Source organism: Rattus norvegicus, chromosome 4 (genome assembly GCF_021556685.1).
Source record: "Rattus norvegicus strain SHRSP/BbbUtx chromosome 4, alternate assembly SHRSP_T2T, whole genome shotgun sequence".
Lineage (NCBI taxonomy): Eukaryota > Metazoa > Chordata > Mammalia > Rodentia > Muridae > Rattus > Rattus norvegicus.
Window position 1 is genome coordinate 177,483,445 of NC_141537.1, and position 15,240 is coordinate 177,498,684.

At 45.8% G+C, this 15,240-nt stretch overlaps 1 protein-coding gene across 1 annotated transcript in view; it reads right to left on the bottom strand.

Moving 5' to 3' along the window:
* Window positions 1–14,977, bottom strand: part of Gys2 (glycogen synthase 2) — a 41,169-nt gene extending 26,192 nt beyond the window's left edge. Inside the window, exons 1-4 of the mRNA NM_013089.2 lie at window positions 14,628–14,977; window positions 5,876–6,057; window positions 3,837–4,028; window positions 1,570–1,752 (exon numbers count right to left, since the gene is read on the bottom strand). Of these exons, the coding sequence (NP_037221.2) occupies window positions 1,570–1,752; window positions 3,837–4,028; window positions 5,876–6,057; window positions 14,628–14,748 (678 nt within the window). The 5' untranslated portion in view covers window positions 14,749–14,977. The remainder of the gene's footprint in view (window positions 1–1,569; window positions 1,753–3,836; window positions 4,029–5,875; window positions 6,058–14,627) is intronic.
* Between the last annotated feature and the right edge of the window lie 263 nt (window positions 14,978–15,240).

Below are 15,240 nucleotides of genomic sequence, written 5' to 3' on the forward strand. Positions count from 1 at the left end.
GTCATTAAAGGCATCATGACGTAACTATTACCTCCAATCAAAGGGCTCGTTGTAATCTATCTGTGTACTATGATGTGTCGGTCCCTAAATGAAACTACTCTTATCATATTGATTGTTACTCTATAAGACCACGCAGCAGTCCAGAATGAAGGATTCCACTGTGCTAAGATCCAAGCCTGACTTTCTCAGGACACCTGCGCTGCGAGGCTTTGCCCTCATTGGCTGATGCGTGGTGCTCCGCACCCGTGGCTGCTTTGCCCTCATTGGCTGACTGTTACCATGCATAGTTTGAAGGTCTTCTTGGTCTCCTCGCTTTCTGAATCCCTTGTTGACTTTCCTTAAAGCTGGATCTTAGCACGCACGGGCTGACCTTTTGGTACGCGGCGGATCTCATTAACGCTGCTGTCTGCACAGTGAGAGGCTTTCCGGAGCTTCCTCTAGCATCCCAAATGAGTGTGAGACAGCAGCATGAACGTCCCAAGCTGCCATTACTATTCATGAATGTGCATCTACGGACGCAAACATTCTGATTCACAGCATCCCAGAACTTTTAATGCTGTGAAGGTTTTTTTTTAAAAACTCTAATTTTCAGCTTCCAGCTTTCCCTAATGATGAAACCAAACCTTTAAGCCCTAAACTGGGTTGATAAGTAGAATAAGTAAAGTGGATATTTAATATTCATTTTTTTAAATTTATGGCAGTCGAATGTGTGCTTTTAATAAACTTGCTGACAAGTGTCACAGTGTAAAAGATGCTCTGGGGCTGGAGAGATGGCTCAGTGGTTAAAGACACGTGCTGCTGTTGCAGAAGACCCGAGTTCAATTCCCAGGACTCACGTGAACAGTTCACAGCAACTTGTGATTCCCGTTCCCGACTCGATGGCCTCCTTTGGCCTCCAAGGGCACTTGCACGCATATAGCACACACCCACACAGACACATAAGTGAAATCAAAAGATAAAAGAAACTTGACTGTGCTAACCTAACTAGTGGAAAATTGAAGAAAGATTTAAAACGGAATGATTTGGGGGTCACAGAAGTGCAATCTGTAAAATGAGCGGATGTACATCATCAGATGTCTCCCTGCACTTCCAGGGCCAGCCAGCTGCTCACGTGGCCCTGGAAGCACGCCCTCACCTATGCGCTGCAGAACTGCAGAAAGAAGCTGATGCACCTGCCCACAGCGCTTGCCCATAAATAGCTCACACTGAGAATAGTGGAGACTAAGCTAACAGAGCCCAGGTCTCTGTCAATTATCAGACCTCCGATTCAGGAAGGAACAGGAGCCTATGCCAGACCACACATGGCATCTCTGTTCTGCCCATCTGGATCCATTTCCCCAGAGATGGAGCAGAATGCGGTCCTCTCGGCCTCTACACTTCACTGCACTCAGCAAAGTTAAGCCCCCTCCACCTCTATCACCCAGGGGAAGCTGCTCCATGAATTCTGATTAGTTGAAAGGGCATAGCTGCCATGTGGTTGTTAGCTCAAACGCAGAGATCGATACCTTTCATCTTTGGGCTTCAGTGAGCTGAAAGGAAGGGGCTGAGGGGGGCTGGTGGGTGTTTTACCTTATCAAGCTGGTTGTAGAAGTCAATATTTGCTGCACAGAGATACCGCCCCAGCAGTGTGGCATGGGTTGTAAATATTGTGGCGATGGGGAGTTTCCTGGCACGAGAAAGGATCAGCCCAGTTCCAGCCTGCCATTCATGGAATTGGGCAATGACGTGTTTACCGTCTGCATGGTCCGTCACCTGTATCAGGAGAAAAAGGCTTTAGAAAAGTTATTGTTGATGCTCCGTCTTGACGGTTGCCCACAGCAGGACGAATGTGAGGCCTGTCAGTCTGACCTCTCTCAAAGGGGCATATACTTGGAGCATGCAAACTTAGCAAGAGAGAGTAAGATTCACCGATGAGATGGCCAAGTCCATCTGTTTTATGTCTTAATCCTCCCTTGTAGTGATGGGTCATATTTATTTTTGACCCATGTATCCATAATACATATAAGTATTATTAAGAGTAATATTTGCTATACTATCAATAATTTGAATAAGCATTCAATTGATAGTAATGTTCATTGTGTAAATGACTGAATAGCAGAAGCAATACTTTTGAAGAAATCAAGAGAATCTACTGAGTCCACCCAAGTGAGATTCTTTTAAACTCTCTTTCATACACACACATACACACACACACTCACACAAACATGCACACACATATACACATGCACACTCACACACACACATGCACACATGCACTCACACACATGCACACACATGCACACACACATGCACACGCACATACACACATGCACACTCATACACACATGCACACACACTCACACAACATGCACATACATACACACACTCACACACACATACACACATGCACACTCATACACACATGCACACTCATACACACATGCACACACACTCACACACACATGCACATACACACATACACACATGCACACTCACACACACATGCACACTCACACACATACACACATGCACACACATACACACATGCACACTCATACACATGCACACACACTCACACATACATGCACATATACTCACACACACATGCACATACACACAGGCACACTTGCACACACACTCATGCACACACACACTCACACACACACTCACACACACATGCACACACACTCACACACACACTCACACACATACACATACTCTCTCTCTCTCTCTCTCTCTCTCTCTCTCATACCAAACATATACACACTGCTTTGGTTTTGGTCTCTAACTTGGGGCCCCGGCTCAGGCAGGAAGACTACAGAGAAGAGTTGGTGTGCTCACTTGTTTCAAAGAACTGCTTATCTGTCACCACGACAGACTTTCCCCAAAGTGCTAACCTGTCTTTCCCTCTACTACTACCAAGAAGCTGATGGCCACATTCTCCAGCCAGCCCTTGGTAGGTACTATATCACGGCAGATCTGTTGCTCTATCCTTAGCTGCCCTCCCCACTGGGGTCTCATTCCTCCACATCTGGCTTCCAGCTTAGGTGTTACCATCTGGAAGTGATGGGGGATGTTCGAGAAAACCCTACTATTGTACTTTGAGGGGCTGAGAGAATAGATTCTGGGCTCATTTAGCGCTGGCCTCCAGTGCTCTTTCTCTAGACTCCACTGGGCTACTCAACTGCAAAGGACCTCTCCTGAGTGGTTACCGAGGCCACTTCAGCCTTTAGTGTATAATGGGAATATCAAGAAGCCACCGTAAGTGCACCTGCCTCCATACATACACAAAACAGAATGCTTCAAGTCTTTCCTGCTGTCTAGAATTTATATGCACTTTGCATGACGTAATCTCTTTTATACAAATATTTTGGATTTTATTTACATGAGCAGGCAATATAGCCAGGTGGTTTTGTTTGTTTTTAATTTAATTTTTTTCTTACTCACTTTACATCCTACTCACTGTTCCCCTCCCACAATCTTTCCCCCATCTCCCCTCCCCTTCTCCTCTGAGCAAGCGGAAGCCCCCTAGGGTACCCCCTAACCCTGGCACTGCAAGTCTCCGTGAAGCTAAATGCTTTATCTCCCACTGAGGCCAGAAAAGGCAGCCCTCACTGGGTGTTTTATATACATGATTCCATTTAAATGTTATGTAAGATAAATAGGAATAAGTATTGCTACTCTGTTGCAAAGATTGCTCTGTTGCATAGTTTAGGAATGGCAAGTGTTTCCTTGAAATTCTTTTAAAATGCATTATGACAATCAGTAAAAGCATCGTCTCCAAATTCTTGGGTCTTTGCCAGACCCTTAGTGCAGTGGGCTGCCCCTCTGTTCGGTCATCATACTGCAAACTGTACCTCCTTTAAGAACCAGGCAGTTAAAGACCCAAATATGAGCATGTCATTGGCTTCTCGGTCGTCGTGAGGGATGCCAACGCCACATGCTTCCCAGAAGTCTCCCTTCCACCTGTCCAGGTTCCACGCTGAGGAGCTGATGTCAAAAAGCACCACATACGGACTCCCTTCTATCAGCCATCTTCCAAAATGCACCTGACATAGAAAGAAAGCATAGCCACCATCGTATTACACACATTGTAAGAGAAGAGCATATATTTGGGCTTAAAGACATAGCCATTATTTGAGGAGGGATATGATTTGCATGTGAAATATCCTCTACGGAATTATTTGTTCGGACACTTGGCCCCAGCTCATGGTGCTGTTTGGGAAGACAATGGAGGCTTTAGAAGGCAGAATCTCGCTTTAGGAAGGCCTTGATTTTTTATAGCTTCACTTCCTGTGTACTCTCTGCTTCCTGGGTGCAGGTGCAATGTGATCAGCCAGCCTCCTGCTCCTGCCGCCATGACTGTCCTGCCTGCCGCCCTGTCTTGCCTGCCCTGACAAAACATGTCCCTCTTTAATTGCAAGTCAAGTAAGACCTTTCTCCCTTGCCTTTGTCAGAACGTTTTATCACAGCCCCAAGAAAGAAACCAAGAAAACAAAGGCGGACCAAGTGTCTGTGTGTCAATGTGAAATCTTTCCCCCAAAACAAAAGCTCAAATGTTGAAAGCCTTTGGAAGTTGGTGTTATCGCTGGAGTTTCCTGTATGGAAGATCAGACCATCTTAAACGGTGATGGCTGGCTTTATTCTTTTTAGTTTGGATACCTGTTGTTTCTTTCTCTTGTAAGTCTGGCTAGGATTTCTAGCACTGTGTTACATAAAATAAAATAAAATTTGCTTACGTTCTTTGTTTTTGTTCTTAGAAAACATCTTTTGCACCACAAAGCTCACAACTATTAGAATGGGGGACGTTTGAAGGTTATTTTATTATTCCAAGCCCCTCCTGGTTGCTTCTTGCTTGTGTCTGCGAACTTAGCAACCTCTGAACCATATTTCCATCAGTATGATATTCCGTCCTCACCACACCCCCAGAGCAATGATGACAGCTAAGCACAGACTAAACCCGTGATGCCAAAGAGATAATTCCTCTTGTGAATTTTTTCTCGGGAACTTGTTGTCATCGATTGGCCAGTAGAGCTTCACACAGCTGTGATAGCAGCTGATGTTTGCACTTGAAGCCAAAGGGAGTGCCCATCCACCTGGGTGCCTTCTCCAGATGCTGCTCCTCATTAAGTGAGGTTATTTGAAAGGTAAGCGTCTGGATCATGTGATTTCTGTTTTTCTGTCCCTTGTTATCTTCCTGTGATTCTGTGCTCACAGATACTGTCTTTAACTTCATAGCATGAGAAGCACCTTGCTGTGTAACCCAGTCTGGCTCTTTGCTACCACATGGCTAGTCTGAGTGTTTTGCCTGAATATTTGTCTGTTCCCAAGGAGGCAAAAAAAAAAAAAAAAGACTGTTTGATCCCCTCCTCCTGGCATTACAGATTCTTGTTCACTAGCTCCCTTTTGGTCAGGGCATTTTATCATAGCAACAGAATATATTATTTGACTTCGTACAAGAGTATGGCTCTATCTAACGTAAGGCCCAGGCCCTCATGCATACTATCCAAGCACGCTACCATCGAACTACATCCCCAGCCCCCATCACAGCAACAGAAAAGGAATTAATATGAAAGGAGTTTGGATGAAAGCTTGCTCTGTCATCCGCCATTGAATAACACCATCAACCCCCACGACTCTGGCCTCAACTTATGCACAGCTCTTTCAAGACTGCATCAACCCTCCGTCTTCCTGGGGCTCCCATCTCCTTGTCCTGTCAGAGAATCTTAGCTTTCATGAGGTGCTTCAACTGCACACTCAGTGTGAGAAAAAGCAATCTCTCCCCCCAACTAGGTGGAGAGTCTTCTCTCCTGAGCTGATGGAAGGTGTGTGTGGCCTGCTGTCTGGTAACAGTCCATTTAGAGTCACGGAGGAACGGGACAGATGGAATTTTTACCTGGCAGCCATGTTTGTTCATGGCATCCACAGCTTTTCTGACGGCATCGTTGGCGGGCTCGCATGGCTCTACTTGAGTCTTCACATTATGCTCAAAATACGGACCTATCAGGAAGTAATTCTCTCCCCATTCATTGGCTGTGGTTTTGGCTTTGCTCTGGATCACAGTACAGATGCCCCCAACTGTGGAGGAGAGAACTTTCTGTTCTTATTCCAGTTGGCAAACCAAGAGAAGGATCCTATCCGTTACCGTGCTACTTCAAGTGACATTTTACTTAACGTTCTTTAAAGGACGGGATTTGGTGTGCTTTGAGGAGTGCAGTCTGAGCCTATTCTAAAGCCACTCAAAGTGCATGCAATCGTGGCAGTGTGGCTAAGCAGACGTTCCAAGAACTGTGTAGAGAGGACTGGAGGGAAGAACTGTCAACTGCCATTCACAGTTCAGTGCCAGAGTTCATACAGGCACAGCCATGCTGTAGGTCCTCAGCGGGCATTCCCCTTCCACTCTGCTACTGTAGTGGCCCTCTAAGGGGCTCTAGTTGATCTAAGTAACACTCTCTGCAGATTCCTAATGCTAAGGAACCAGTCCATTTCTATAGCACAAACACGGCGCCTTTGACCAGGGAAAGAGGTGGGAGATTTTGATGGAGGGTGATTGACCCAATTCTGGTGTCAAGCCACAGATGCAAATGCCAATTCTCAGGTGCATGTGATGGCTCTCCCTGCCCACTGGATCCCTAGAATTATTGTTTGCTTCCCCCTCCCCTCTGACATTGCTGCTACCATGATTGAAACATAAGGCTAGAGAGAATGTACGCTCTTGACTGTAGCATGTCAACATCTAAAAAGCTGTCCCAGGGAAGCAGGAAGAAGATACGTATATGGAGATAGTGCAGAATCGTTTGCAAAGCTGGAGAAATGGGAAAAACTTAGACTGAACCAAGTAAGCCACTCAACTGGTCTAAGGTTCAGTTTGAACCTGCTAGATGAGAAGAAAATGCTGTTCATCTCAGAACAACAGATTGGAAGAGAAGTATTGAAAGTTGGGGCTAATGAGTCTGGGAAGGTGGCTTAGCTCAGTGGAAGAGAGCTTACCTGGAATATGCAAGACCCTGCGTTTGATTTGCAGCAACACACACACACACACACACACACACACACACACACACACACAAACACCAAACACACAAACACACAGGGATGTGGCTTAACGGGAAAGGGGATATTTGAGCAAGAATAATATCACTTAAAGGGGTGACTAGAAGCCAGGCATGGTGGCACACACCTTTAATCCCAGCACTCAGGATACAGAGGTAGCTCTCTGAGTCTGAGGCCAGTCTCTGCAAAGTTAGTTCCAGGACAGCCAGGACTACACAGAGAAACCCTCTCTCAAAAGCAACCAACCAACCCAACAAACAAACAAACAAACGGTTGGCTAAAAACAATGAAAAATTAGGAGGCAGGTGGGTATCAGAGCAAGGAAGGTTTCAGGCGGCGCTGCGGTTAAAGCAGAGCTGAAGTGTGGGCGGAGTGCAGGTGGGGACATAGCAGTCTTGGAACTGAGGTGAGACTGGGCAACAGATGTGAGGGAAGGGGGCGGGCAAAAGCAGGTCTCCAGGCAACTGGGCAGGGGACTTCCTGCACTGGCCATCAGTAATTGGCCACTGGAATATGGAAACAACCAGGACAGCTTCTTCGATAATTCGTCCTTGCACTTCTGTAGGCAACAGAACAACTTAGGAAGTCCTCGCCGACAGGAGCCAGGGAGACCTGTCCCCAGCCCTTGGTTGGAAAGAGCTACCTTGTCTCTTCTGTACTGAAAAGAGTTTATTTCTCACTGCCGTCTCGGGTGTTTCAGTTGATCAGATACAGGTTTCGAAAAACGTTTTTACCTTTAGTTTCTTAATTTCAGTCAAGTTTATGTCAGTAAATCTTATTAATAGTCACCGATGGTGGCTGCGATTGCCATCTGTGAATTTTTCTTTAGACCTGGGTGAACTCTCTGCTGCCGGGGAAAATGTCTTTTGAGTGCGAAGAAGTCAAAAGACAAACCCTGGTGCTCGCCCATGGTGCTAGCAAGATAAGATCCCTTGCTGTATTCAGGAAAAGAGCTGCTGTGGCTCTAGAATGTAAATAAACACGCTTGAAGCAGTTTTCACAAGATAACCGTCTGAAGCTCACAATTGAGGAAAGACTTTTTTTTCTGAGACAGGATCTCATTATGTAGCTCTGGCTGTCCTGGAACTCACTATATAGAACAGGCTGGCCTCAAAACTCATGAAGATATGCCTGTCTCTGCCTCCTGAAGGCTAGGATTAAAGGTGTGCACTTCCACACCTAGTTTAAAGGTCACATCCTAACATAATATAATTTAATATATTTCCTTTGGGGGAGGAAAAAAGCCCTGCCCATAAGAATAGAAGGATTTCAGACTGTTTCTCCCCTTCTGTGGATCCAGCTCCTTCATCTTCATTCCTCAGGAAAAAAAATGCTATTAAGCCCTAAATTCCTTATACACACACACACACACACACACAACACACACACACACACACACACACACACACACAGAGTTATCTGTATTGTATTTGTATGAGTTTCGCTTTCATGCATGTGTCATTTGTGTGCACCGCCTTCAGGGGCCAGAAGAGGGCACTAGATACCCTGGCCCTGGAGTTACAGACAGTGTGACTGGCCTGGTGGGTGCTGGGAAAGGACATTGGTACTAAGCAGAGCAATGGATAGTCTGAACTCTGACCATCTCTCCAGCCCTTGCAGCCATAGCCTGCCCATAGCCGTTAGAATGTCCATGTGTATTAGACCATGGGCTTCAAATTAATATTCATTTTGACTGTCTTCAGGGCAGCTTCCTACAGCCAGTTCATCTGTCTCTTGCCTGCGCTATGCCTCCTGGCTTACAGAAATGTAGTAGTCAAAACCCAGCATGGAGTAGAATAGCAAGCCTAGAAACACAGCCACCAGCGGCAGCCAACTGAGGTTGTAAAGCCCACACCATGGGGAAGGATGTGATTCTGTGGGGAAGTGGGTGGAAAAGTGGACACATGGCGATAGAGCTAGACCGAATGCTCTCCACAGAACTCAGTCCAGATGAACTCGGTGCTTGAACTGGAGAGCGGAAACTGCCGGAAGGAAACGCAGAGGACAGTCTTCAGAGCCGTGGAGTAGGCGAGCAGGTTCTGGGGATGAGACCCTCAAAGCACAGGAAACAACTAAACTCATACCAACCAGCCAAAGAAATGGTGGACAGAGTAAGCAGAGGCTTGTCCAAGACAACGACCAATTATTAGTCTCATAAGGAGTTAGTATCAGGAGTATGTAAGAAACTTGGTTCAACAGAGAATCACCAGTCCCTTACGGTAAGCAGCAAACCTAAATAGACATGTCTCAAATATACAGTTGTTCCTACGTCAATCCCAGTGCTATCTGGAAATCTGATGAAAAGAAAATTTACCAGGTCCTCTTCTCAGAAAAAGTCTTACGTTAGGCTGAGGAAAAGGTCCAGCTAGTAAAGTGTTTGCCATGCAAGCATGAGGACTTCTGGCATAGATTTATGTTTCCATCTCGGGAAAGGTGGAGACAGGCAGACACCCGGGTCTCCCTGGCCTGGTAGTCTGGCTTCATCAAGCCAGTGAAAGTCCCATCTCAAAAAACAAAGTACCAAAAAGCTAGCCTATGAATCTCCAGTGATATTTCAACTCATGGCCACACAGACAGTCCTGGTTAAAACCAAAACAAAAAGAGGCACGCAGGTGGGAAAGGAACCCATAGGGATGGGGAGTGATGGTGGGGTAGGAGGGGGATGAAAGAGAGTGGGGGGAGAGTAAACAATGTACATGTATGGAATTGTCAAAGAACAAATTAAATTAATGGAAAACACACATTAGAAGTGAAGGACGGGATGATATAACTTTCAGGAAATCCAATACGACTGGAGATTATCATAAGTAAAACAAACAGGACTCAGCATATAAACACTGTGTTTTCTGTCATTTGTGGATATTAGGTTTATCTCCTTGGAGGTAATAATTCATCAGAAGTTTCACAATCTGATCCTAGCTTATCTCCAATCTCTGCACAGATTCCTGTTTTCTCTCTCGTGTCTATAAACAGGGCACACTGTGCGCCTTGGTTTACACACCATGTGTCGTGGGCGTGCAGTTCTCTCACACACACACCACTCTCTCTACTTGGTTGCCTCCTTCACTGTCTTTGCCTAGTGATTCAGCCCATAGGTCTCAGCATAAATGTCTCCACCAGACAGCTTTCCCTTAACACCAGACTGGGCCGGGAATTCTGCCCTAACCATCAACACCCAGTAAGTCTAGAGCCTTGTTCTGCCCTCATGTTCATCACCCTGGATGATGAAACGCACAGCAGTGACCCATCTTCCTGTAAGTCTGCGCATTTCAGAGAACGGGAATCAATTCTGTACTGCTCAAGCCTGTCTGCCTACCCTCCAAGTACCTGACATCTAGTAAGCACTTGATGCTCTTTATTAAATAACAGCGAGATGGTTGTAGTAATAAATGGATGAATGAATAGAAAGCAACCACCTGAGGCTGGTGTGCACCTGAGGCTGGTGTGCACCTGAGACTGGTGTGCACCTGAGGCTGGTGTGCACCTGAGGCTGGTGTGCACCTCAGACTAGTGTGCACCTCAGACTGGTGTGCATCTAAAGTTGGTGTGCACCTGAGGCTGGTGTGCACCTGAGGCTGGTGTGCACGGTAGGACAGGTTGTTTTGAGAATAATATCTAATAACTCTAATCCCTTCCCTTGCTGTATTCTCCACATTTCTGTCATTCACTTGTAAATTCCTCACACTAGAGAATTATTTGGCATCCCTCAGACATCTCTGTGGGACTGAAAAGATGGCTTAGGGGTTAGGACCACTCTTTCCTCTTGCAGATGACTCCTGTTTGTTTCTCAGAACCCATGTGCTCGTAACTGCCTGTAACTCCATTCACAGGGGTCCAGATGCCCTTTTCTGGCCTTCGTGGAAACAGTACAATGATATACACACAGGAAAGTACTCCTACATATAAACTTTAATAATAAAAAGGAAGCCTTTTAAAAACTATTTTGTTTTCTTGGATATGAATACACTTCTTTGTTTGCCACAGATCATCATAGCATGGCCAGAGGCACTCTGTATTCTCTTTATTCATGAAGTATGTGATAGTTAGATAGCCTAAGATTTTTGTTTTGTTTTGATTTTCCTCGAAGCTTCAAAAAAATCTCTATTTACCTTAAGTCAAAGTTTTTCATCTTTGAAACCCTTTCTTAGACAGTGAACATTTTAGTATTCAGTTGTTATTTACTTGTTACATGTATATAGTTGTTATTTACTTGTTACATGTATTTAGTTGTTATTTCTTGTCACACGTATTTAGTTGTTATTTAGTTGTTACATGTATGTAGTTGTTATTTGGTTGTTACGTTATGTAATTGTTATTTACTTGTCACATGTATTTAGTTGTTATTTACTTGTCACATGTATTTAGTTGTTATTTACTTGTTACATGTATTTAGTTGTTATTTGGTTGTTACACATATTTAGGTATTTAGTTGTTATGTGTGTTCTCACCAGAGGAAATGTTCTTCCCCTCTTCGCCATGTGTGGGGTCACCAGGTGTCCCCCATATGTCCTCTCAGCTATGAAGCAGGAGAGGCTGGTTTGTGATCCCTAAGGTGCTTAATGTCACACCCACAAACTGACAGGACTACAGGCTCAAGCTAGATTTTGAAAAGGTGCTACAGTAGTGAGGACTTGTGAGGGATGACTAGATTCATTGTTTAAACAAAACTTAGGTTGAGAATATTAAACTTATGCTGGAGATGTCAACAAGAGTAGACGACACTTTTAAAGCCAATAACAGGTGATGAGACATGGTTCACCAGGGAAGACCATTTGCTGCTGTACTCGGGTACAACTCCAGCTCTCACACGACGGCTCACAACCCTCTGTAACTCCGGGTCCAAGAGGTCGAACACCCTCTTCTAGCCTTTTCCGCACAGGCGCACCTACACACATGCAGCCAGAACATCCGTACATATAAGCAAAAATAAAATGATTTTAAAAATAATTTTAAAAAACATGTTCTATATTCTAGGGACTTCTCCAGAGGCGAGGTCATCATGCATGTCACAAAAGATCCCCCAAGACTCCAATTTTCATGAACAATTCATGCTAACTCCCTATTTATGTTTGTTCAATGGAGAGAAGAGAAGGAAGAAGGGTCATGCTGAGTCAAGGGCCGTGCACGGGTCTTCTGGACTGATTCCCAGTGCTAACCCCATCCCAGCCTTCTCCCTCCAAAAGTTCTGTCTGGGAGTTCCTGCATACTCTGCAGAGAAAACCTTTCCCTCTGGGGAGACTCTGGGCCTCATGTGTAGTAGTGGTGGCGCCATTCCCAAGAGTCCTGGCCTTATGTAGAAATTGTAGAGACAGAAATGGTGAGTGGAAAGGGGTATTTGAAAGAGCTGTGTACATAACACTCTCTTTCTGTGTGCTAAGCCTGGTCCTCTCTGCTCCTCTCACTAGTACAGAAGACAGTTCATCCTTTGAGCTGCATCTGTGGGCTCCTAACCAGAGGAGCCCACCGCTGACCTTTCTTGTACTTATTTTCTAAATGTGCACCGGGGAACTTTGAACAGTCAGCGTAAGGCAGAGACCAGGACAGAGTTCAAATACAATCCTGCGTATGTATGCACACATGGTGCGCGTGGTGCACGTGGTACACGTGTGGGTACATGTCCCTGTGGGTGCACATGTGAGCGCATGTGCACATACACATCTAGGCCAGAGGTCACCAAAGTCCCGTTGACTTTGACTTGTGAAACAGGGTCTCTCACCTGCCTGAAGTTTACCCTTTCTGCTAGGCTGACTGGCCAGTGAAACTCCGGGGCCCACCTGTCTCCACCTCCTTGGCCCTGACAGGCATCTGCAGCCACACCCGACTTTTCCACTCGAGTTCTAGGGATGGAACCCAGGTCCTTATGCCTGACAGACAAGCATTTTACTGACTGAGTTATCTCCCCAGCCTCAGCAAATATAATTCCAACTCTGACGTTAGGCCGACCCTCAACAGGCGCAAGGAAGAAGCAGAATCCTCCTCATCCTCAGCTCCCATCTTCAGGTTGCAAAGGTGGTTTCTACCATTCACCCGCCCCGCTCATCTCTCTGCCTGGCTCTGTACCATCCCGGAGAACTCGGCCTTTGAAACCTATCCACCTGTTAATGTTCCCTTGGGAGTTTTAAGCCAGGCATGATGGCACACACTTTTAATCCCAGCACTTGAATCTGTGAGTGCCAGGCCAAATAGAACTAAACTGTGAGCTCATGTGACATCGTTAAACTGGAAGATATGAAACTAGAAAATGTCATCCTGAGTGAGGTAGCCTGATCTCTCCTCTCTCTCTCTCTCTCTCTCTCTCTCTCTCTCTCTCTCTCTCTCTCTCACACACACACACACACACACACACATACACACACATACACACACACATACACACATACACACACACACACACACACACACACACACACACACACCCCATACACATGGTATGCACTCACTGATAAGTGGATATTATCCCAAAAGGACGAATTACCCAAGATACAACTCACAGACCGCATGAAGCTCAAGAAGAAGGACGACCAAAGTGCGGATGCTTCAGTCCTTCTTAGAAGGGGGTATAAAAATATTCATAGGAGGAAATATGGAGACAAAGTTAGGAGCAGAGACTGAAGGAATGGCCATTCAGAGACTGCCCCACCTGGGGATCCAGCCCACATATATACAGACATCAAACACAGACAATATTGCTGATGCCAAGAAGTGCATGCTGACAGAATCCTGATATAGCTGTCTCCTGAGAGGCTCTGCCAGAGCATGACAAATACAGAGGCGAATGCTAGCAGCCAACCATTGAACTGAGAACAGGGTCTCCATTGGAGGAGTTAGAGAAAGGACTGAAGGAGCTGAAGAGCTTTGCAACCCCATAAGAACAACAATATCAACCAACCAGAGTTCCCAGGGACTAAACCACCATCCAAAGAGTACACAGGGACAGACTCATGACTCCATCTGCATGTAGCAGAGAATGGCCTTGTTGGGTATCAATGGGAGGAGAAGCCCTTGTCCTACCAAGGCTGGAGCCCTCCCCTAAGTGTAGGAGAATGTCAGGGGAAGTGGGGGTGGTTGGGAAGGGAAAACACCCTCATAAAAGAGGGGGAGAGGGAGCTTATGGATGGGAAACCGGGAAAGGGAATAACATTTGAAATGTAAATAAAAAATATTCAATAAAAAATACTTTAGCTTCACATAACCTTATAAATACCTCTATTAGGAAAATCACATAGGTTGCCACATAGCAAGAGGTAACATTTCTGACTAGTCCTGAGGACATACAGCTTTTCCTCTAATAAAAGAATTTTCTCTTTATTCATAAGGAAAATGCTCAGACAAAACAATAACTGTTAAATTCCTACTTCCCCCTGACATTCCTTTACATTTCTAACATCAACATGTATATTCAGGCCCTCACTACCCTTTCCAATTCTCTCCCGCTTCACCCCACACGCAGGTTTATGTTTTCATTGGCTGTTGAAAAGAGTTTTACAACCTACAGACATCCTCAGAGCCTGTGCTGCCCCCCACGACCGTTCATGACCACTGAGGTCCCCTGTGGCTCCAGCCCATACAGGGCGAGCGCTAGGAGTAGTACAAACCTTTGTTGGTCACTTCCCAGGAAACTTCAAAAAGCAATAAGTCTTCCACGGGGAGTCTTTCAGCTTCCCATGCAGGGAGCCCACCAAGGGACGTCACAGACAAGGAGCGGCCCCTGAGCATTCTTCGTCCAGCTGTGTGTCTGGTGCCGAAGGGGACCGGTTGCAGCTGACTGCAGTCAGCACTGGGCACGAGCTGAGGGGTGTCAGTCTCAGGATCTCCTCTCCAGGGTGAACCAGCAAGGTGAGGTCACATGAACTCACAGATAGATGAAGCTGTGCTCAGGGCAGGTCTGGAGAGGGCAAGGCCTCACAGTTATAATCCACACAGACACCCAAAAAATCGCAAGTGAAACCTGACTTTTCACAGCAGGGCAGGTAGCCAGAGGACAGAAGAAGAGTGACAAGAGTCCAGCCCTTTGGCCTTTGACCTTTAGACCAAACCGCTACACTCTCTGCATGCTTGTTTTATCATTTTAACACAAGCAGGAGTTTCCCTCAGGCACAGCGGCATTCCACAGACTGCAAGGCGGTGCCTAGAGTCTACCCCAGCATGTGCTATCTTCCTTCCACCTCTCCTTACCTACAACTCCGAGTTTTATTCCCACTTATTCTG